This window comes from Pseudoliparis swirei, chromosome 21, assembly GCF_029220125.1.
Source record: "Pseudoliparis swirei isolate HS2019 ecotype Mariana Trench chromosome 21, NWPU_hadal_v1, whole genome shotgun sequence".
Classification (NCBI taxonomy): Eukaryota; Metazoa; Chordata; class Actinopteri; order Perciformes; family Liparidae; genus Pseudoliparis; species Pseudoliparis swirei.
In genome coordinates this window covers 5179602-5201521 of record NC_079408.1, presented here as the reverse complement: position 1 = coordinate 5201521, position 21920 = coordinate 5179602, and the positions used below count along the sequence as shown (strand labels likewise).

The window sequence follows — 21920 nt, the reverse complement described above, 5'->3', positions numbered from 1 at the left end:
ATGAATTTTCATCTCTCAATCACCGCTACTAACTCTGCTTTCTCCCGAAGTCCTTTTGACTTCTCTCATGGGGTCATCGGACCATCTGCCTGATGGATCGTCTGGGTCGTGGAATTCCTGCCGCCACTGTCCTGTTGAGACTCCTCCTCCCCACCGCCATCTGCCTGATGGATCGTGGAGGTCTCCATCGTGGAATATGCCTACTATGAACTATTCATACACTCTGTCATATTCATTGAATGTATTTTAACTCTAAATCTGTCCTTCTGTACACATTACATCTATTGCATCTGTCCATCCTAGGAGAGGGGTGCTCTCCTGCAGGTTTCTTCCTTTTTTCCCCTGAAGGGTTATTTGGGAGTTTTTCCTGGTCCGATGTGAGGTTTTGGGGCAGGGATGTCTATGTGTACAGATTGTAAAGCACTCCGAGACAAATTTGTAATTTGTGAAATTGGGCTATACAAATAAACTGAATTGAATTGAATTGATGCTTCAGGACATTATGGTGTTCATCATACAGTATTAATGTAAAATGCAGTCATGCAACACTGAGTTTTTCTATCATATTTAGTGGCGGTAAATACGGAGGTTTGATGGCAGTGAATGTAGCCGTGTTCGTGAGTGACCCGCCTCATGGAGCTGCATGTACCTGTTCACAGTACTTCCTTGTACTCTGAGTACAATTAATGTGAGTCTGGTTATACTGCGTGTACAATACCCTCCAGCTGAATACGACTGCTGCCAGTAAAAACAACAACAACATTGTTTTCAACCTGTATCTTCCCTGAACAGTTGACCTGCCAAGTCAGGGTGGCACAACCAAGCATCACAACGTGCTCATCAGGAAACTGTCATTCAAGCATTCATAACCTTTCGTCTTGACTTATGTAACGCCCTGTTTACTGGCATAAGGAAAGAATGGTTTCTTTATATAACAAATTCACAACAGAGTTAGTCTGAGTGTGCAAAAACAACTCAAAGTAAGACGACTGAACAAAAAACTGTAAAGGAATCAAGATATCTTCCTGGCTCACATGTTAAGAACTATTAGATGAGATGAGATGAGATGAAAGAACATCAGTCAGAATTTGTAAATAGCCTTCATTCATCAGTACCTTGTTGACCTGTTATCAGTATTTGATATATACAGTATTGTAGGAGTGTGGAGGTTGGAAAAAATAACAACTACACTGTGGAACTAGAATGGGCACTCGGTAGAGCGCATACCTTCGCATATCACAAGATTGGGCATTGAATTATGAACATTTTGGCATTAGTTGCATGCCAATTGGATAAAAATTGAGCGTGCTATGGTAAAAAGAAGATTTGGACCTTTCCATGACCTTGGCCTTGACCTTTGACCCGATCGATCCCAAAATCTAATCAAATGGTCCCCGGATAATAACCAACCATCTCACCAAATTGCATGAGATTCGGTTTAAAACTTTTTTTGTTATGCGAGGAACACGCATACAAATAAATAAATGAATAAATAAATAAATACATATATGAATAAATAAATAAATAAATACACGGCGATCAAAACATAACCTTCCGCATTTTCAATGCGAAGGTAATAAGCAGTTATGTAAAGATATGTGACAGAAGTGCTGATATTAATTCACATGCTTCTGCTGCTGTTTCATATGCAACAGAGCTGGTCTCTACTTAACGCGTACACATGAAAATAGAAGTACAAGTCAAACAGGTGGAGAAAGAAAAGACACAAGAGTCATCGCTTAACCATTCACTGATTTATATTTCTGGAAAGGATGAGCGGTACCTTATGGTTATTCTACACGCTGAGACGATTATATATTTTCACAGGTTTTTGTAAATTTTTTGTCAAACTTATTGATAATTTAAAAAAAGTAAAGACGAGTTTAAAAGAATCATCTCATGGAGTTGGGTTTTTACAAAGCGTAAGTAAATGGTCAATGTTGTCGACTGCACTAAATTAAAATTGGTTACATTCAAGAGCAGGTTTTTATCTCTGATTAGAAGGACTAAGTGGACAAACTCCATGTAGTAATGAAATACTTCCAACTGCTTTACCTTTTCAAATTTGAAAATTAGGATTTTTATTGTAATTGAGCTGATGTGTATATGATATTAAAACAACCAACAGACCTGGTTCAGTATTATTGATGAACATTATTCTCTTTCAGTGTCAAACAGCAGGAGGATTGTCATCCTGGGAAAAACTGGAGTTGGGAAAAGCAGCCTGGCTAACACCATATTTGGAGAGGGGCTGTTCGAGGTCGGAGACACTGTGAACTCTGAAACAAGAACGTGTCAAGCAGAAACTAAACCTGTCAATGGAGGAAACATCACTCTGATTGACACTCCTGGTTTCTTTGACACACATCGGTCTGAGGAGGAGATGAAGTCTGCAATATTGAGGTGCGTCACAGAGTTCGCTCCTGGGCCTCATGTCTTTCTCATTGTGCTTAGAGTGGAGAGATTCACACCGCAGGAGCAGGATGTCATCGCTAAAATGCACCAATACTTTTCTGACGAATTCCTCCAGTATGCGACAGTTCTCTTCACTCACGGTGACCAGCTCTCTGAAGGACAGACCATTGAGGAACGTGTTGGTGATAATAAGCCGGTGATGGAGCTGGTGAAGAAGTGCGGAGGCCGCTGCCACGTCATCGATAACAAATACTGGAAGAACAACCCGCAGGAAAGATACCGGAACAACCAGGTCCAGGTGAAGGAGCTCCTCAAGACAATAGATGAGATGGTTGAGGCAAACAAAGGAGGATGCTACACCAATGAGATGCTACAAGCTGTGGAGGAAAGAATAAAACAGGAGGCGCAACTCATGAGACAGTCAGGAGTAAGAATGTCAGAGGAGCAGATCAACCAGAAGGCAAAAGACAAAGTATTTTTGGGGCTTTGTCTCGGTTTGGCATGTGTCTCAGTAGGTGTAGTGTTGGGAGGTTTTTTGGTACAGCAGCGAGTATGAAAGTAGTTGGTGAACTTCTAGCGAGAGGGTTTGCTTTAGCCACAAAGTAATAAGGTGCAGCAGGTGTAAAGTCCTAATTGCTCTCTAACATCTGTCGTGTGCGCGGTGGCAGGAGGTGCTGCAAGATGTTGTAATGTAGAGGGAGCAGACACACTGTCGGAATGAATGAATGAATGAATGATCTTTATTTGTCATTGTGCAAAGGAACAACGAAATTTAGATGCAATCCCAAGGTGCTAATAGGACAATAGACAATATAAAAACAACAAGACAATATAAACAAGACAATATAAAAACCAGACTGAATCATAAATAGACATAGGGGAACTGTACATAAGTATAAATGAGATCTATGGATGTAAATATAAATATAAAAGTAAGTATAATAAACTACGTATGTAAACTAGGCATATTTCTTAGTGTAAACCTATGCCCTAGGTATGTGAACATATTGCATGATTGTTTTTTTTGTTTTTTTTTTTATTGCACGATTCCTCATATTGAACGGGGATGCGACATTTGACTCTCTAAAAACTTAGCAGCGTGCCCTCGGAAAGAAACTGAACTTAAGTCTGTTGGTCCGGGTATACATAGTCTTGAAGCGCCTGCCTGAGCGCAGCCGTACAAAGTGGCAGCAGAGGTCAGCGAAGGTCGTCATTGATGGAAGCAAATCTACTTCGGATGAAGTAAAATATTGTTTGAGTTAAGAAAGTTTAAACCTGGAATGAACTGTGGAGTTGAAAAGTAAAATCTCCCAATAAATTGCATGAAAATTATTTTCTAAACAATATTTAACCACTGAGAGTATTATGGTTAATAATAAGTAATATGTACTATGTCTCAAAGTGTAATTTACCTATTATTCATAAGATTCATCGCCTCTTAAGTTTAATTATTTTTGATGATTTACGATTTATTTTGTTTGATTGAGCTACGAGTGTTCTGTTCTCATAGATCAATATATTCTTCACATATATTCTCATATTATTTCATTTCAATTGAATGATGACAGCAGTAATGTGTTTTTCTTTCATGTATCAATATGTGATCACATGTGCTTTGTTGTTGACAGAATGGTAAGAAGAAGTAAATAAGTGAAATCACCTGATAATTTTGAAGGCCTATTGGGAATTTTTACTTTTGACATTTTGACTTTTCTTTTAATATTTTTTTTACATTATTCATTTTTTTAACCATTTATCTTTTTTATATACAAAACGACAAATAAAACCGGTTTGTATTCTGTACATTCCAACCAAAGTGCAGACTCTATCTCTGAGGGTGCCTTCGTGTCGCCTAAAGGAGAGAGAGCTCCTCCTCCTGGAGAGGGTGACAGTGAATGTCGACGCTAAAAAATAAAGACTAAGATCAAACATTTTTTTATAGCAACCATAAAATCTTAATTATCTAAATAATCAAACGAGTTAGTAGTTTCCACTATTGTTTGTATTTCTGTCTCCTGTTGAAACCGAGTTCGCTGTTTCCTGTTACAGAGCGCGGAAAACATCTGGAGCAGATTCTGAATTGTTGTATCCTTGTGTCCTGAAGATTGTAAAAGTTCATACGAATCTCGAGCTGCCTGGTGCTTGGAAGAAGAAGTCCCGATTCCAGAAATATTCACACTTCAAAATAAGATGGCTTCAAAATAAAAGCGTCTTCCGCCTGGAGACAGCTGTTTTTATACGTCCCAGAATCAATACATTTCAATCATACCCGAGTCATAGTTAAAATACCCATAAAACATCTTACAATAAACATTACAGTTACAATAATAACATAGTGATCATATGTTCCTGTTTTCCTCAATACATTCTTCATAATATCTCTTATTAATTATCATATATTTCTTATGTATACATTTAAAACACTCTCATTTACATGTGAAGTACATATAAAATCCACAAAAACTCTACAATATGCACTTTCTTTTTTAATTAAAGTGCAGCTAATTGAGCTTAAAGGGGAATAGTTCCCTCTCTCGTGTCACCACCTGCTGGTCCTTTGTTTGTCATTACCTTCGCATCGAAAATGCGGAAGGTTATGTTTTGATCGCCATTTATTTATTTGTATGCGTGTTACTCACATAACTCAAAAAGTATTAAACCGAATCGCATGAAATTTGGTGGGATGATTGGTTATTATCCGGGGACCATTTGATTAGATTTTGGGATCGATCGGGTCAAAGGTCAAGGTCATGAAAAGGTCAAAATCTTCTTTTTACCGTAGCGCGGTCAATTTTTATCCAATTGGCATCCAACTAATGCCAAAATGTTCATAATTCAACGCCCAATATTGTGATATGCGAAGGTATGCGCTCTACCGAGTGCCCGTTCTAGTTACCTTCGCATTGAAAATGAGGAAGGTTATGTTTTGATCGCCGTGTATTTCTTTATTTATTTGTATGCGTGTTACTCGCATTACTCAAAAAGTATTAAAACGAATCGCATGACATTTTTAGTTATTATCCGGGGACCATTTGATTAGATTTTGGGATCGATCGGGTCAAAGGTCAAGGTCATGAAAAGGTCAAAATCTTCTTTTTACCATAGCACGGTCAATTTTTATCCAATTGGCATGCAACTAATGCCAACATTTTCATAATTCAATGCCCAATCTTGTGATATGCGAAGGTATGCGCTCTACCGAGTGCCCGTTCTAGTTCAACTTGTTTTTGTTTTGGCACACATATTTTGGATATATTTATACATATATCTCAGGTTCAAACTGCACCATCTTTATTAAATATATTTGATTTGGGTCGTGGCTTGGCATTGAGGGGTGATGGTGTCTCCCACAGCCAGACCAGTTGACAACCAGTTGTAATGGACAGGAGGCAACGAGGAGGCCCGTCTGGCCTCAGAAGAAGCATCTGCCCTCCCGTAGGCGCCGCCGCCGCTCCTCCGGAGTCAACTTGGTCCTCGCAAGCTGCATGGGCTCTTCAGCTGGGAGGAGGGGGGGCGGTGAAGCCAGGATGGGCATGGAGCCGAGAAGGTCGGGGCGTTACACATAGTTGCTGTTCAGTGGTGGCAGGCCTCATTTACATTTAAATAAAGATGCCTTGAAATTGAAAAATGCCGGCGACAACCCTCAGAAATGAGCAAGTCTGGACTTTGGTTGGAATGTACAGAATACAAACCAGTTTTATTTGTTTTTTTGCGATAAAAGGAAGATAAACGGTAAATCATGTAAATATTGAAGTTAAAGACAAGACATAAGAGAAGTTTAAAGTCCCAATAAGACTTTCAAAATGATCAGGTGAAGCAAGAGTTCACTTATTTACTTCTTCTTTCCATTGAGTCAACATAGTTACCATAGAGTTACATATTAATACATGAAAGAAACACACATTAAGGATGTCATCATTCAATTATTAAACACGACATAATATCCGATTATATGTGAAGAATATATTGATATATGAGACCAAAACACTCTTAGCTCAATAAAAAGAAAGACATCGTAACTCATCAGAGAGAATTAAACTTAACTATGGATAAATCATATGAATAAAAAGTAAATTACACATTAATATCACACTTCCTATGGCTGCAGGTTTCAAAAGCCATGATTCATATTAGTAAATAAAAGCCAATAAGCCCAGAGGTCTCCTTTAGGGTCTGGCTTCTCGCTCCTTTCAGAAGTAGAGGAGTTAATAGCATTAAAGTTAAGTAGCTATAGTGAATACATACGGTGAATGAAGAAAACAAAACTTTTAAAACCAGAATAAGTGACGAAAGTTTGAATTACATATTATATATGATTAAACGTGATCATCTCAATGGTTAAATATGTCATGCTATTTAAAGGGAGATGTGACTTTTTTAATGATAAATACTCTCCCCCATCTTTAAGAGTAATGTCTGATTATTGGTTATGATTCTGTTTCCTCTCTGGCTGTATTAACACTCATTGTATTATTTCATGAAAGCCTCTGCTGCCTTCTCTGCTGCTTCCCCTGGGGAGTCTGCTCCCTCAGCTGCATCGCATCCTTTAAGAACTCCTTGCATCGCTCCTCTCAGAACAAACCCAACTGCACTTTCCACTGTGACTTTTTTTGCTCCAGCTCCTCCTGTTGTTAAAGCTGGAAGAACCTCTTTCAACATCCCTACTAGATCAAAAAGAGCTCCCCACAATACACCTGATAAAATACCTGCCAGTTTGGTCCAAAGCCACTTCAATGTGTTCTCTTTAGCCTTCTCTCTGATCTCTCCCTCTGACATGTTTCCTGGTGACTTTCTAATGAGTTGCAGGGTCGTGGCTTGGCATTGAGGGGTGATGGTGTCTCCCACAGCCATGGTGACCAGCTCCTTCAGGGAGCTGGTCACCATGAGTGAAGAGAACTATCGCATACTGGAAAACTTCTTCAGAAAAGTATTCGTTTATTTTATCAACGACAGCCTGCTCCTGCGGTGTGAATCTCTCCACTTTGAGCACAATGAGAAAGGCATGAGGCCCAGGAGCGAACTCTGTGACGCACCTCACTATTTCAGACTTCAGGTCCTCCTCAGGTCGATCTGTGTCGAATAAACCAGGAGTGTCAATCAGAGTGATGTTTCCTCCATTGACAGGTTTAGTTTCTGCTTGACATGTTTTTGTTTCAGAGTTCACAGAGTGTCCAATCTTGAACAGTGGCTCTCCAAATATGGTGTTAGTCACGCTGCTTTTCCCAACTCCAGTTTTTCCAAGGATGGCAATTCTCTTGCTGTTTGACACTGAAAGAGAATAATGTTCATCAATTAAACTGAAAATGTGCCGCAACAAAAATAAATCATTTTGTAAACGGGTCTAAAAAGAGACAGAGGTTTTCTTGACCCTGATCCAAATCTGAGTCATTTCCTGTTTCTGGAACAGAGTCTGATCTGATTCTAGCATTTACCTTGATTTTAAATAAATGTGACACATTGAAATAATAGCTTCAGCTCACAATATTTAGCACTCCTCAGTTTTCACCTATAGCTACTTGATCCAAATACTGGAAGTATTTTATCCTTTATCCTTTATATTACTTTGATCCTCTTAAATGATTGTTATGACGTTAAGTTAAGATTTACTTAAATAATGTGTCTCATGAAAAGAACATTAACAATATTTGGCAGAGATTTGTGTAAGAGTACAGTCACTTGCTTAAAGAGAGCACACAGCCCTGACATTGGCCAAGTGTATGACCTCCCTCCAGAAACGTTTTTATTTTAACGAGTGAATAAATATAATATATTTTGTATCTTATATTATTCAACATTACTATTTTCCCTCTTTTTGTAAAACATTCAACTCTTATTTTAGTGTCCGCTAATTCTTTAAACGTACAATATAAAGCTTTCTGCTGCTTATGGTCTCTCACGAGACAACGGGTGGAGTTCGGTGACGTCATGACGCAGCGTGGGATCATGGGAGTTGTAGTCTTCACAACCATTGCGGTCAACTTCTCCCCGTTAGGTTTACCTTCAGTGTTCATCGTTAAGGAGTTTTTTACCTGGAGCCAAATTATCCTTAGAGGCCTCCTCCTCTCATAAAGCAACAGACCCGGTCATGAACACCGGAAGAGACTCTGAGTGAAGCAGGTTCACGTTTAAAATCGGTGTTTCTGCGACGCTGTTCTGAGAGCAGCTGCAGCTAACGGCTGATTAGCTTGTTTCTCTGATAACCGCCCAACGGCCAGTGACGACGCTCCCTCTCTCTTCATTCACTCTCTACCTCGCTCGACCAGTAATGTGCAGTGAGCGGCATTAAAACATAATGTAGCGACCCTGGGTCAGGAACGCTACGAGACGTAGATGGTTGATAGGGTGTTTATTCAGGGGACATAGAACAGGCTACTGTTGGCCGTAGCCTATGCCAAAACGACAGCAAAACGCCGTGAAAGCCTCCCAACCAGCTTCACGTCTGCTCCGGGTCATAGCTCTGCTCCGAACGGGGCGTAACACAACACCACCAACACAACAACATCACTCGCTGTCCAATCACAGACACACCTCACAGCTACCAGCTCATGAGACGTTCACTTACATCCTGAACACTAGAATGGGCACTCGGTAAAGCGCATACCTTCGCATATCACAAGAACATTTTGGCATTAGTTGCTTGCCAATTGGACAAAAATGTATCGTCCTATGGTCAAAAAAAGATGTTGACCTTTCCATGACCTTGACCTTCACCTTTGACCCGATTGATCCCAAAATCTAATCAAATGGTCCCCGGATAATAACCAATCATCCCACCAAATTTCATGCGATTCAAGAAGATTTGACCTGTTCATGACCTTTGACCTTGACCTTTGACCCGATCGATCCCAAAATCTAATCAACTGGTCCCCGGATAATAAACAATCATCCCACCAAATTTCATGCGATTCGGTTCAATACTTTTTGAGTTCTGCGAAAGATTTGGACCTGTTCATGACCTTTGACCTTGACCTTTGACCCGATTGATCCCAAAATCTAATCAAATGGTCCCCGGATAATAACCAATCATCCCACCAAATTTCATGCGATTCAAGAAGATTTGACCTGTTCATGACCTTTGACCTTGACCTTTGACCCGATCGATCCCAAAATCTAATCAACTGGTCCCCGGATAATAAACAATCATCCCACCAAATTTCATGCGATTCGGTTCAATACTTTTTGAGTTCTGCGAAAGATTTGGACTTGTTCATGACCTTTGACCTTTGGCCTTTGACCCGATCGATCCCAAAATCTCATCAACTGGTCCCCGGACAATAAACAATCACCCCACCAAATTTCATGCGATTCGGTTCAATACTTTTTGAGTTTTGCGAATAACACGCATACAAATAAAAAAATAAAAAAATAAATACACGCCGATCAAAACATAACCTTCCGGCATTTTCAATGCGAAGGTAATAACAGTTATAACATAACATTTCCCTCAGTCCGTTACACTACCCTCCCCCCACAAAGTCCCTTGCCCCCGAGGGGGCAAACAAAGTCTCTCAGGTGGCCAGGGGGCCTGCGGTTCCTCTGAGGCTGCCGTCGGCGCTGGGGAGAAGGAAAAGGGGTTGAGGGGACGCTGGGACCAAGGGTAGGGGATGGGAAGGGAGGGGCGAGGCCAGGGACACTAAGAGTCTGTGAAGGGGCGGGCGAAAGGCTGGGCCCATTGGGAAGGGTTTGGGGGGTAGTCTGGGCTGAGTCCAGGGTTCCCCGTGCCCCAGGCTCTTGTCCTGGTGGGGTGAATGTGCCCCGGTAGGGGGCCAGCCTGTCTCTATGCAGAGCGACTTTCCTTCCTCGTGGTGGCAGTTGGACCCTGTACACCACCTCTCCAAGTCTCTCCAGGACTCGGCAGGGCCCCACCCACTCACTATCGAGCTTTGGGCACCTGCCCTTCTTCCTCTGAGGGCTATACACCCAGACCAGCTCTCCGACTTCAAAATGTCGTCCTCTGACGTGCACATCGTAGTTCCTCTTTTGCCTTACGCCCGCACTGCGCATCTGGTTCCTGGCAAACTCGTGGGCCGACTCCAAGCGGTCCTGGAGTTTCCGAGCATAGTCGAGCCCCGGGGGACCCGCAGGGGCGTCAGGAGGTTTCCCCATCATCATCTCCCCTGGCGTCCGGATTTCCCTGCCGAGCATGAGAAGGGCAGGAGAGCAGGAAGTGGAGTCCTGCACCGCAGACCTGTAAGCCATCAGCACCAGAGGCACGTGGTCGTCCCAGTTGCGTTGATGTTCAGCTGCCACAATGGCCAGCTGTTGCGCCAGCGTGCGGTTGAATCTCTCGACCAGCCCATCGCTCTGTGGATGGAGGGGTGTAGTGCGGGTCTTGTGGGATCCCAGTTTGTCACACATGGCGGCGAAGACACGGGACTCAAAGTTTCTGCCCTGATCTGTGTGGATGACTTCAGGGGCCCCAAATCTGCTGAACATTCCCCCCACCAGAGCATCCACAATCGTCTCCGCCTCCTGGTTCGGCATGCAGTACGCTTCGGGCCACTTAGTAAAATAGTCCATGGCAGTGAGGATGTAACGGTTGCCCCTCTCTGAGTGAGGAAACGGTCCAAGAACATCAATCCCCACCCTCTCCATGGGACACCCAGCCGGAAACTGCTGGAGCTGGGCATGAGATCTGTCTGCAGGGCCTTTCTTCGCTGTGCAGCTGTCGCAGCGGCAGTAGTCCTCCACATCCCGCCTATGTTGGCCCCAGTAGAATCCCTGGTGGAGGCGACGGAGGGTCTTCGTAACGCCGAAGTGACCAGATCCCGGAGCTCCATGCATTGCCCGGAGCACCGTCTCTCTCAGAGCCCTGGGCACCACCACTTGCCACCGTATCTCTCCAGTCGCCGGCTCTTTCCACCCCCTCTGCAGGACACCATCACGCAGTCGCAGGGCTTGAAAAATTGACCACAGTCCCTTTGTGGCTCGAGAACACATGGTAACCTCCCCCCAAGGTGGTCGCTGTTGGGATCCCACCCAAGCGAGCACTGGCCTTATGTCGACATCCTCTTCCTGTTTGCACCCCCACTCTGCTGCGTCCACAGCTGTCAGTCCATGGCCTGCTGGCGTGCCCACCGGTCCCACGGCAGCACATTTCACACCAGGTTGCAGCCGCTCTTCTTCCTGCGCCTCTCTTTTCTCACAGTAGTTGCAGCCATCAGCGCTGCAAGGCGGCGTGAAAGCGTCAGCATTTCCGTGGCGTGCCCCGGTCTGTGGACCACAGTGAAATCATCGCCTGTAGCTCCTCAATCCAGCGTGCCAGCTGGCCTTCTGGCTCCTTAAAAGACATGAGCCACTGTAAGGCAGAGTGGTCGGTCCGGACTGTGAAGTGGAGGCTCCCAAGGTAATATCTGCAATGTCGGATGGCACAGACCATAGCAAGCAGCTCCGTCTCGTGACACAGTAGCGGCGTTCAGCCTAGTTAGACTGTCTGCTGTGGTACGACACCACTATCACCTTCAGGAGTCACTTGGGCCAGCACAGCACCTGCGCCTGCATTACTGGCGTCCGTGTCGAGGATAAAAGGCAGGGTGGGGTCAGGCGGTGAGAGGACTGGGGCCTCCACAAGGGCTCTCTGCAGTGAAGTGAAAGCTGCATGGCACTCCTCTGTCCAATCAAACACCACCCCTTTTGCAGCAGGCGGAACAGTGGTACAGCTATGCAGGAAAAAACCCTCACAAACTTCCTATAGTAGGAGGCCAGGCCCAGGAAGCTTTTCAGGTCCTGCACAGTGTTGGGGGTAGGCCAATCCTTCACCGTCTGCACTTTATCATCCATGGTGCCGACACCGCCGCCCCCAAGCTTGTGCCCCAGAAATGTGACCTCCCGTTGCATGAAGGAGCATTTCTGTGGGTGAAGCTTTAGACCTGCTGCTGCCACTCTCTCCAGCACCCGCCTCAGGGCCTCGAGAGCCGCCTGGAAGGAGTCACCATGCACCAGTATGTCGTCCAGGTACACAACACACTCCTGCCGAGGGATACCAGCGAGTACCCTGTCCATGAGCCTCTCGAACGTGGCAGGAGCATTGCAGAGGCCAAACGGAAGGACTTTAAACTGCCACAAGCCCCCATTAGTGATGAAGGCAGTCTTGGCCCTAGCTTCAGGGCTGAGAGGGACCTGCCAATACCCGCTCCACAGGTCCAAAGAGGAGTACCAGGCTGACCCTGCCACCGTGTCGAGGGCCTCGTCGATGCGTGGAAGTGGGTAGGAGTCCTTTTTTGTCACTTTGTTGAGGGGCCTGAAGTCCACACAGAAACGCCACGCCTCCTTCTGCTTTTTGGGGACCATGACGATCGCCGAGGCCCAGGGGCTGGTGGAAGGCTCGATGATTCCCCCTCGCTGCATCTCTTGCAGGGCTTTGTCTACCGCAGCCTGCCTGGCCAGTGGGAGGCGTCGAGGTCTCATCCTAATCGGCCGTGCATCTCCTGTTTCGATGTCATGCTGGATGAGATCTGTGCGGCCCACATCGTCCTCCGACATTGAAAAACAGTCCTTGAACTCAAGAAGCAGCTGCCACAACAGGTCTTGTTCGCTAGGAGTCAGACCACCACAGTTTGCCTGCCAGACCTCCCTCACTGCCAAGAAGGTTATGTTTTGATCGCCGTGTATTTATTTATTTATTTGTATGCGTGTTACTCGCATAACTCAAAAAGTATTAAAACGAATCGCATGAAATTTGGTGGGATGATTGGTTATTATCCGGGGACCATTTGAATAGATTTTGGGATCGATCGGGTCAAAGGTCAAGGTCATGAAAAGGTCAAAATCTTCTTGAATCGCATGCAATTTGGTGGGATGATTGGTTATTATCCGGGTACCATTCATTTAGATTTTGGGATCGATCGGGTCAAAGGTCAAGGTCAAGAAAAGGTCAAAATCTTCTTTTTACCATAGCGCGGTCAATTTATATCCAATTGGCATGCAACTAATGCCAAAATGTTCATAATTCAATGCTCAATCTTGTGATATGCGAAGGTATGCGCTCTACCGAGTGCCCGTTCTAGTTCAACTTGTTTTTGTTTTGGCACACATATTTTGGATATATTTATACTACATATATCTCAGGTTCAAACTGCACCATCTTTATTAAATATATTTGATTTGGGTCGTGGCTTGGCATTGAGGGGTGATGGTGTCTCCCACAGCCAGACCAGTTGACAACCAGTTGTAATGGACAGGAGGCAACGAGGAGGCCCGTCTGGCCTCAGAAGAAGCATCTGCCCTCCCGTAGGCGCCGCCGCCGCTCCTCCGGAGTCAACTTGGTCCTCGCAAGCTGCATGGGCTCTTCAGCTGGGAGGAGGGGCGGTGAAGCCAGGAGGGGCATGGAGCCGAGAAGGTCGGGGCGTTACACATAGTTGCTGTTCAGTGGTGGCAGGCCTCATTTACATTTAAATAAAGATGCCCTGAAATTGAAAAATGCCGGCGACAACCCTCAGAAATGAGCAAGTCTGGACTTTGGTTGGAATGTACAGAATACAAACCAGTTTTATTAGGTTTTTTTGCGATAAAAGGAAGATAAATGGTAAATCATGTAAATATTGAAGTTAAAGAAAAGACATATCAGAAGTTTAAAGTCCCAATAAGACTTTCAAAATGATCAGGTGAAGCAAGAGTTCACTTATTTACTTCTTACAATTGAGTCAACATAGAAGCACATGTGATTACATATTAATACATGAAAGAAAAACACATTAAGGATGTCATCATTCAATTATTAAACACGACATAATATCCGATAATATGTGAAGAATATATTGATATATGAGACCAAAACACTCTTAGCTCAATAAAAAGAAAGACATCGTAACTCATCATAGAGAATTCAACTTAACTATGGATAAATCATATGAATAAAAAGTAAATTACACATTAATATCACACTTCCTATGGCTGCAGGTTTCAAAAGCCATGATTCATGTTAGTAAATAAAAGCCAATAAGCCCAGAGGTCTCCTTTAGGGTCTGGCTTCCCGCTCCTTTAGGAAGTAGAGGAGTTAATAGCATCAAAGTTAAGTAGCTATAGTGAATACATACGGTGAATGAAGAAAAAGAAAAAAACTGCTTTTAAAACCAGAATAAGTGACTAAAGTTTGAATTACATATTATATATGATTAAACGTGATCATCTCAATGGTTAAATATGTCATGCTATTTAAAGGGAGATGTGACTTTTTTTAATGATAAATACTCTCCCCCATCTTTAAGAGTAATGTCTGATTATTGGTTATGATTCTGTTTCCTCTCTGGCTGTATTATCACGTGCATTTGACACTCATTGTATTATTTCATGAAAGCCTCTGCTGCCTTCTCTGCTGCTTCGCCTGGGGAGTCTGCTCCCTCAGCTGCATCGCATCCTTTAAGAACTCCTTGCATCGCGCCTCTCAGAAAAGGCCCAACTACACTTTCCACTGTGACTTTTTTTGCTCCAGCTCCTCCTGTTGTTAAAGCTGGAAGAACCTCTTCCAACATCTCTACTAGACCAAAAAGAGCTCCCCACAATACACCTGATAAGATACCTGCCAGTTTGGTCCAAAGCCACTTCAATGTGTTCTCTTTAGCCTTCTCTCTGATCTCTCCCTCTGACATGTTTCCTGGTGACTTTCTAATGAGTTCCACCTCCTGTATTATTCTTTTCTCAACTGCTTGAAGCATCTCATTGGTGTAGCATCCTCCTTCGTTTGCCTCAACCATCTCCTCTATTGTCTTGAGGAGCTCCTTCACCTGGACCTGGTTGTTCCGGTATTCTTCCTGCTGGTTGTTCTTCCAGTATTTGTTATCGATGACGTGGCAGCGGCCTCCGCACTTCTTCACCAGCTCCGTCACCGGCTTATTTTTACGGACAAAGCTCTCAATGGTCTCTCCTTCAGGGAGCTGGTCACCATGAGTGAAGAGGACTATCGCATACTGGAAAACTTCTTCAGAAAAGTATTCGTTTATTTTATCAACGACAGCCTGCTCCTGCTCTGTGAATCTCTCCACTTTGAGCACAATGAGAAAGGCATGAGGCCCAGGAGCGAACTCTGTGATGCACCTCACTATTTCAGACTTCAGGTCCTCCTCAGGTCGATCTGTGTCGAATAAACCAGGAGTGTCAATCAGAGTAATGTTTCCTCCATTGACAGGTTTAGTTTCTGCTTGACATGTTTTTGTTTCAGAGTTCACAGAGTGTCCAATCTTGAACAGTGGCTCTCCAAATATGGTGTTAGCCAGGCTGCTTTTCCCAACTCCAGTTTTTCCAAGGATGGCAATTCTCTTGCTGTTTGACACTGAAAGAGAATAATGTTCATCAATAAAACTGAAAATGTGCCGCAACAAAAATAAATAATTTTGTAAACGGGTCTAAAAAGAGACAATGAGGTTTTCTTGACCCTGATCCAAATCTGAGTCATTTCCTGTATCTGGAACAGAGTCTGATCTGATTCTAGCATTTATCTTGATTTTAAATAAATGTGACAAATTGAAATAATAGCTTCAGCTCACAATATTTGGCACTCCTCAGTTTTCACCTATAGCTACTTGATCCAAATACTGGAAGTATTTTATCCTTTATATTACTTTGATCCTCTTAAATTATTGTTATGACGTTAAGTTAAGATTTACTTTAATAATATGTCTCATGAAAAGAACATTAACAATATTTGGCAGAGATTTGTGTAAGAGTACAGTCACTTGCTTAAAGAGAGCACACAGCCCTGACATATGACCTCCCTCCAGAAACGTTTTTATTTTAACGAGTGAATAAATATAATATATTTTGTATCTTATATTATTCAACATTACTATTTTCCCTCTTTTTGTAAAACATTCAACTCTTATTTTAGTGTCCGCTAATTCTTTAAACGTACAATATAAAGCTTTCTGCTGCTTATGGTCTCTCACGAGACAACGGGTGGAGTTCTGAAGCAGCGTGGGATCATGGGAGTTGTAGTCTTCACCACCATTGCGGTCAAACTTCTCTCGGTTAGATTTTCCTTCAGTGTTCATCGTTAAGGAGGATTTTACCTGGAGCCGAATTATCCTTAGAGGCCTCCTCCTCTCATAAAGCAACAGACCCGGTCATGAACACCGGAAGAGACTCTGAGTGAAGCAGGTTCATGTTTAAAATCGGTGTTTCTGCGACGCTGTTCTGAGAGCAGCTGCAGCTAACGGCTGATTAGCTTGTTTCTCTCACAACGGGCCAACGGCCAGTGACGACGCTCCCTCTCTTCATTCACTCTCTACCTCGCTCGACCAGTAATGTGCAGTGAGCGACATTAATACATAATAACAACTTGAAGAAATAACTTTAACTTACTGTCAATGTTTTAAGAAGATAAATCAGTGAAGAGTCAAATGCTTCAACCAGACGACGTTATACTGTGTCTTTTCTCCTCGCGATCCTCTGTGGCTGTGCTTTAAGTTTCACTTTCACTTACTGTAAGGGCGTGTTGTTTGTGTGCGTGTGTGTGTGTTCGTGTGTGCGTGTAGTCTAGTTTACTTTACCAAGTAAAAACGCTAACTCCCTTCAAACTCTGTATGACAGCCTCTTATTGCAAGAAAACATGATTTCATAGATGAGTTATGTCTTATGATATTCGTAATTTCAGCTTTGAAAGACTTAAAAGATAAGATAAATGTTCCACCACAGCAATCAGCTGATGACAGAATTAAAGATGTATTTGCCATCCTATGGTGATCACCTATAGCAGAGTTAGGATTTTGTAAGCAGACGAAAAACAGCCACAACAACAATCAACGCTTTTTGAGTGTCTGAAACCAAAATGGACGAAAAGAAAATCTGAAGATAGAGACAAATAGAAATAGGATGAATACAAGAAGGCTTTCAAGCAAGTGAGAGCCAGACGAGGAGGTGGAAGAAGTAGTCTGGGCTCCTTTGCAGATTTTTAAATTATAGATCTCAAAGATTATCAAGAGGTGACAGTTGACAATGTAATTACAGTTGGACAATTTTACACTGACACAAAGATCCCTCTTAGGTTTTATTTGACCACACAGAAGAAAACAACGGACAGCCCACATAGTCACTGCCCACATATAGTCACAGCCCACATATAGTCACAGCCCACATATAGTCACAGCCCACACAGTCACAGTGCAGGTTTGGCTCCATCCTTTGGAGAGAAAGGAGAGCTCTCAGAATCTGCCCTCTACTTCCTCTCTCGTTGTTGCTACAAATGACTTTGTGTAACCCCTGTCAGATGTCTCCTGTTCAATGAATCTCCCTGGAGCTGGGCAGGCTGGTAGCAACTGTTTATTCTGCATCAGGGTGTCTGCATTCACACAAAGGGACAGAGGACGTTGTCAGCTTCTGTGGGCAACGCGCGTGCTCCGCTCTCTTGGGGAATCCCGAGTCACTCTTGTTACCCATTTAAGTACAGTCACATTAAATAATATACAAAACAGTGAACTAAAGAAACAGTGATCGTATAGTGGATTGACACTGTCTTTCTTAACTAATTAATTATTCATATTTACAACAATTCAATAACAAAGTAATAATAACAACTCACTCATTAATAACACACTCATTAACAACACACTGTAACATACCTGCATTCACACAAAGGGACAGAGGACGTTGTCAGCTTCTGTGGCAACGCGTGCTCCGCTCTAGAGAGACGGAGCCACGTTCGTGTTAGCTAGGTTAGCTACTATTAAACATTAATGACTGGCGATAAACATATAAAGCAAATACATAACCTAATGAAAACATGACGAATACAATCTAAGACAATTACTAAACAAACAAATAAAGCCAGCTCACTTTACATTCACTATTCCTATCTATTACCCCGATATAGCCCACAGACACATTCAGACAGACGTTACCTCTTGGGGAATCCCGAGTCACTCTGGGGATCCCCCACAATCCCTTGCATCTTGTTATGAAATGCAAGTGCACCTTAACCACAGCAGGTGGCGTAAATTCCATTTTAGCTGGATTTAATGCAGACCAGATTGACTATGTTACATACATCCCTCTTAAATTCTGCTAAATTGGGGCACATTAAATGAGAAAAACACAAAAGATACTATTGACAAAAAAACAATTTACAGTTGTTTAGCCACAAGAGTAAAACCAGTTCAAGTCAGTTCAAAACTTTTCAATTAGAAATAAGTCAGCAAAGGATTGGCCAATCCCCTTACCAACAGAGACCCAAAAGATGCCGTGTACACCTCTCATTTTGTAAACATTGCTCTATGACAGACAACTGTAAGATACCTCAGTTCAGTTTGAAACTTCTCAAGCTAGTCTGAATTTTACCCAGAAAACATATTCCTCACAAAAGAAAACAAAGAATCAACTGATGACTCGGAGTCATCTACAATCTGTTCGTTCATTTCACAAATGAGCCGAACTGGGGGTTTTACAGTTCTACCTGCCCGAGTGCAAAGTGGAGGCGGCTGTGCACAAACTACTTGGTCCTGTGTCAGTGCACCTAGCTGTGTGTCATTTGCCTGTTTAGGGGAGATCTGTAGAGCTTCCTCTGCTGAAGGCTGGGAGGGTGCATCCTGGGACACCACACCGTCAGCAAGGGGCTCAGGGGAAGGCAACTGTGCAGCTTGTACTGACGAATCCGAGGTATTCAAAACCTCATCCATAGCATGTGGGACGACAGTCACTTCAGTCTCTGAGGGTGGAGGACTCACAGCAACAACAGAAGAACAGTCGGTTTGGCTGGCAGTGGCGTCCCTAGCACTTGCATCATCCATTTGTCGGAGCCAGTCGATCGTCTTTGTCATCCTGTCCTGTACGTCATCAGGAACCACTGGTTCACACTGTTCACTGCCAGCTACTGAAGAGCAGCTTGACTCCAAGACGTCATCACCTCCCATAGGGAGAAAACTCACAGGTAGTAGGAGGTTTCTATGAACAACCTTTTCTTTGGATGTCACAGGATCTCTGATGCTGTACACATTGATTCCAGGCCTCACGGATGTCACTTCATAGACTGTGGATTCCCATTTGTCTGCAATTTTCCTCTTGCCTCTCTCACCGCGATTTGCAAGCAAGACTCTGTCACCAACAGTGAGGGGTGACCCTTTTGCTTTGCGGTTGTAGTTCTTTGCCTGCCGAGTCTGTTCTGTCCGACTGTTCAGCCGGGCAATGCGTGCAGCTTCAGACAGGTCACGTTTCAAGCGAGAGACAAACTCATGGTGGTCAACTACAGCACCGTTTGGGAGGGCATGCTGGAACATAACATCAACAGGCAGACGGGAATCCTCCCAAAGATCAGGAAGAAAGGCGCAAAACCTGTTGTCTCGTGTTCAGTTGTAGCAGAACGTCAGCGTCTCAAGCATTTGTGGCCACCTGGCTTTGGACTGGGGCGGTAAAGCTCTTATCATGTGACCAAGAGTCCTGTTGTATCGCTCGACAACTCCATTCCCCATTGGATGGTATGGAGTGGTATGTGACTTTTGAATGCCAGCCATCTCCAGGAGCTCTTTGATGAGATGACTCTCAAAGTTGGCTCCTTGATCCGAATGGATACGTTTAGGGAAACCATATATGCAGAAAAAGTCATTCCATAGACGACGGGCAACCTGCTTCGCTGACTGGTTTTTACATGGGAATGCGTGTGCCATTTTGGAAAAGTGATCTGTGACGACTAAAACATCAACACTCTTCTTGTCTGTCTGCTCAGCAGTCCAAAAGTCAATACACACTAGTTCCATTGGTTCAGAGGTGCAAATGCTTTCAAGAGGAGCACGTGCATTAGGCTCTGGTGTCTTTCCAACCACACAGCGGAAGCAGTTTCTCACGTGATCAGTGATGTCACGTTCCATCCCTATCCAAAAGAACCTCTGCCTGGCGAGAGAAAGTGTGCGTGCTTGCCCTTGATGACCAGATGCGTCGTGGAGGCCATGGAGGACTTGGGCCTTCAGAGAGTCTGGAACAACAACCTGGTGACTTGTCATGTTCATTTGTCGCTCTTTCTTCACCTTGTACAAGATGCCATCCTTGATGGGGAGCTTCGGCCATTGTCTCAGCAGTCTCATCACCGCACGAGACTCACCAGCACGCTCACGCCTGGAGGGCCTCCTGCGACGCTGGACGTAAAAGAAAGCTCTGCTTAAGACATCATCCTGCTCTTGCAGATTAACCAGTTCACTTTTTGGGATTGAATCAATTTGGTTGACATCCGCAAGCTGGAGACTCGCTGGTCCTGTGCCTCTCACTTGACTGACACCTCCGGAGTCGTGTGCATCCAACACAGCCGAGACATCTTGTGAAGACAGGGATCCCTGAGGAGGAGATGGAGTGACAGTAGCTCCCTCCTCGGACCAATTGGCAGTTAACAGTACATCTGAATGCATCTTGTACTGTCCTATCCACCATTCCATTTACATGGTTGAGTAAGAAGGCATACGGTTCAGTTACCAGACGATGGCCTATGCATGACTGGACAAATGGCTCCCTACTCAGTGCATCGGCAACCACATTCTTTGGGCCAGGGACATAGTTTAGGTCAAAACTGTATGCTGCAAGCTTTGAAACCCATCTTTGTTCACATGCATCTAGCCTAGGCTTAGTCAAGATGTATGTCAATGGATTGTTATCTGTCCAGACTGAGAAGCATCGCCCTTTTAGCCAATGGCTAAATTTGTCACAGACTGCCCATTTAAGAGCCAGAAATTCCAGCCGATGTGCTGGATAATTCAGCTGGGAGTGTGACAGTGTCTTGCTGGCAAATGCCACCGGTCTGGCAATCTTTCCATCAGGAGGCAACTGTGAGAGTACAGCTCCGAGACCATCAAAAGACGCGTCTATAGCGAGGATGAATGGTGCATCAAAATCTGGATGGGCCAATGTGACACTCTGCACAAGCTCATGTTTCAAAGATCTGAAAGCTTCCCTGCACTCATCAGTCCAGTCGGTCGTGGAAAGTTTAACATGGCCTTTTTTGAATTTTGGTTTATGTCCTCTTCCTCTTTTGTTTGGTGTGGCAGGCTCAGCCACAAGGTTGAATAGTGGCCTGGCTTTAGCTGAACATCCCTCAATAAAATGATGGTAGTAGAGAACCATTCCCAAGAAAGATCTGATTTTCTTAGCACACGGTGTTTTTCCATCAGAATCCATCAGGTCAGCTTCCTGCACATCATTTATGGCCTGCACTTTACTTGGATCAGTTTGAACACCATCTCCACATATGATGTGTCCCAGAAACTTGACAGACCTACGAAGAAAGTGACACTTCTTAGGCGAGAGCTTCAAGTTGTTCGCAGCAAGGCGGGAGAACACCATAAGGTCATCCAGATAACACAACAGGCTTGTGAAATTCTGATCGCCAAAGATGGACATCATCATTCGCATGAAAGTGGCAGGGCTGTTTGTCAGGCCCTGGGGCATCCTGTTGTACTCATGGAGACCAAACGGGGAGGAAAACGCTGTGTATTTCTTGTCGTCCTCGTGCATTCTGACATTGTAGAACCCTGATGTGAGGTCCATTGTTGAGAAGAACACATTGCCACCAAGTGCAGCAAGGGAGTCTGTCTGATGAG

At 43.9% G+C, this 21920-nt stretch overlaps 2 protein-coding genes across 2 annotated transcripts; one reads left to right on the top strand and one right to left on the bottom strand.

Annotated features, from left to right (window-relative positions):
* The first annotated feature begins 593 nt into the window (after positions 1-593).
* Positions 594-2971, top strand: LOC130212133 (GTPase IMAP family member 7-like). Its single transcript, XM_056443274.1, has 2 exons — positions 594-617; positions 2129-2971. The coding sequence occupies exons 1-2, from the start codon at positions 594-596 to the stop codon at positions 2969-2971; spliced, it is 867 nt and encodes a 288-aa protein (XP_056299249.1).
* A 10900-nt stretch (positions 2972-13871) lies between these two features.
* LOC130211734 (GTPase IMAP family member 7-like) lies at positions 13872-16809 on the bottom strand. The gene is made up of 2 exons (XM_056442703.1): positions 16711-16809; positions 13872-15682 (listed from the first exon to the last, which is right to left on the bottom strand). Coding segments are annotated over exons 1-2 (987 nt in total). The 5' UTR covers positions 16712-16809; the 3' UTR covers positions 13872-14696.
* Between the last annotated feature and the right edge of the window lie 5111 nt (positions 16810-21920).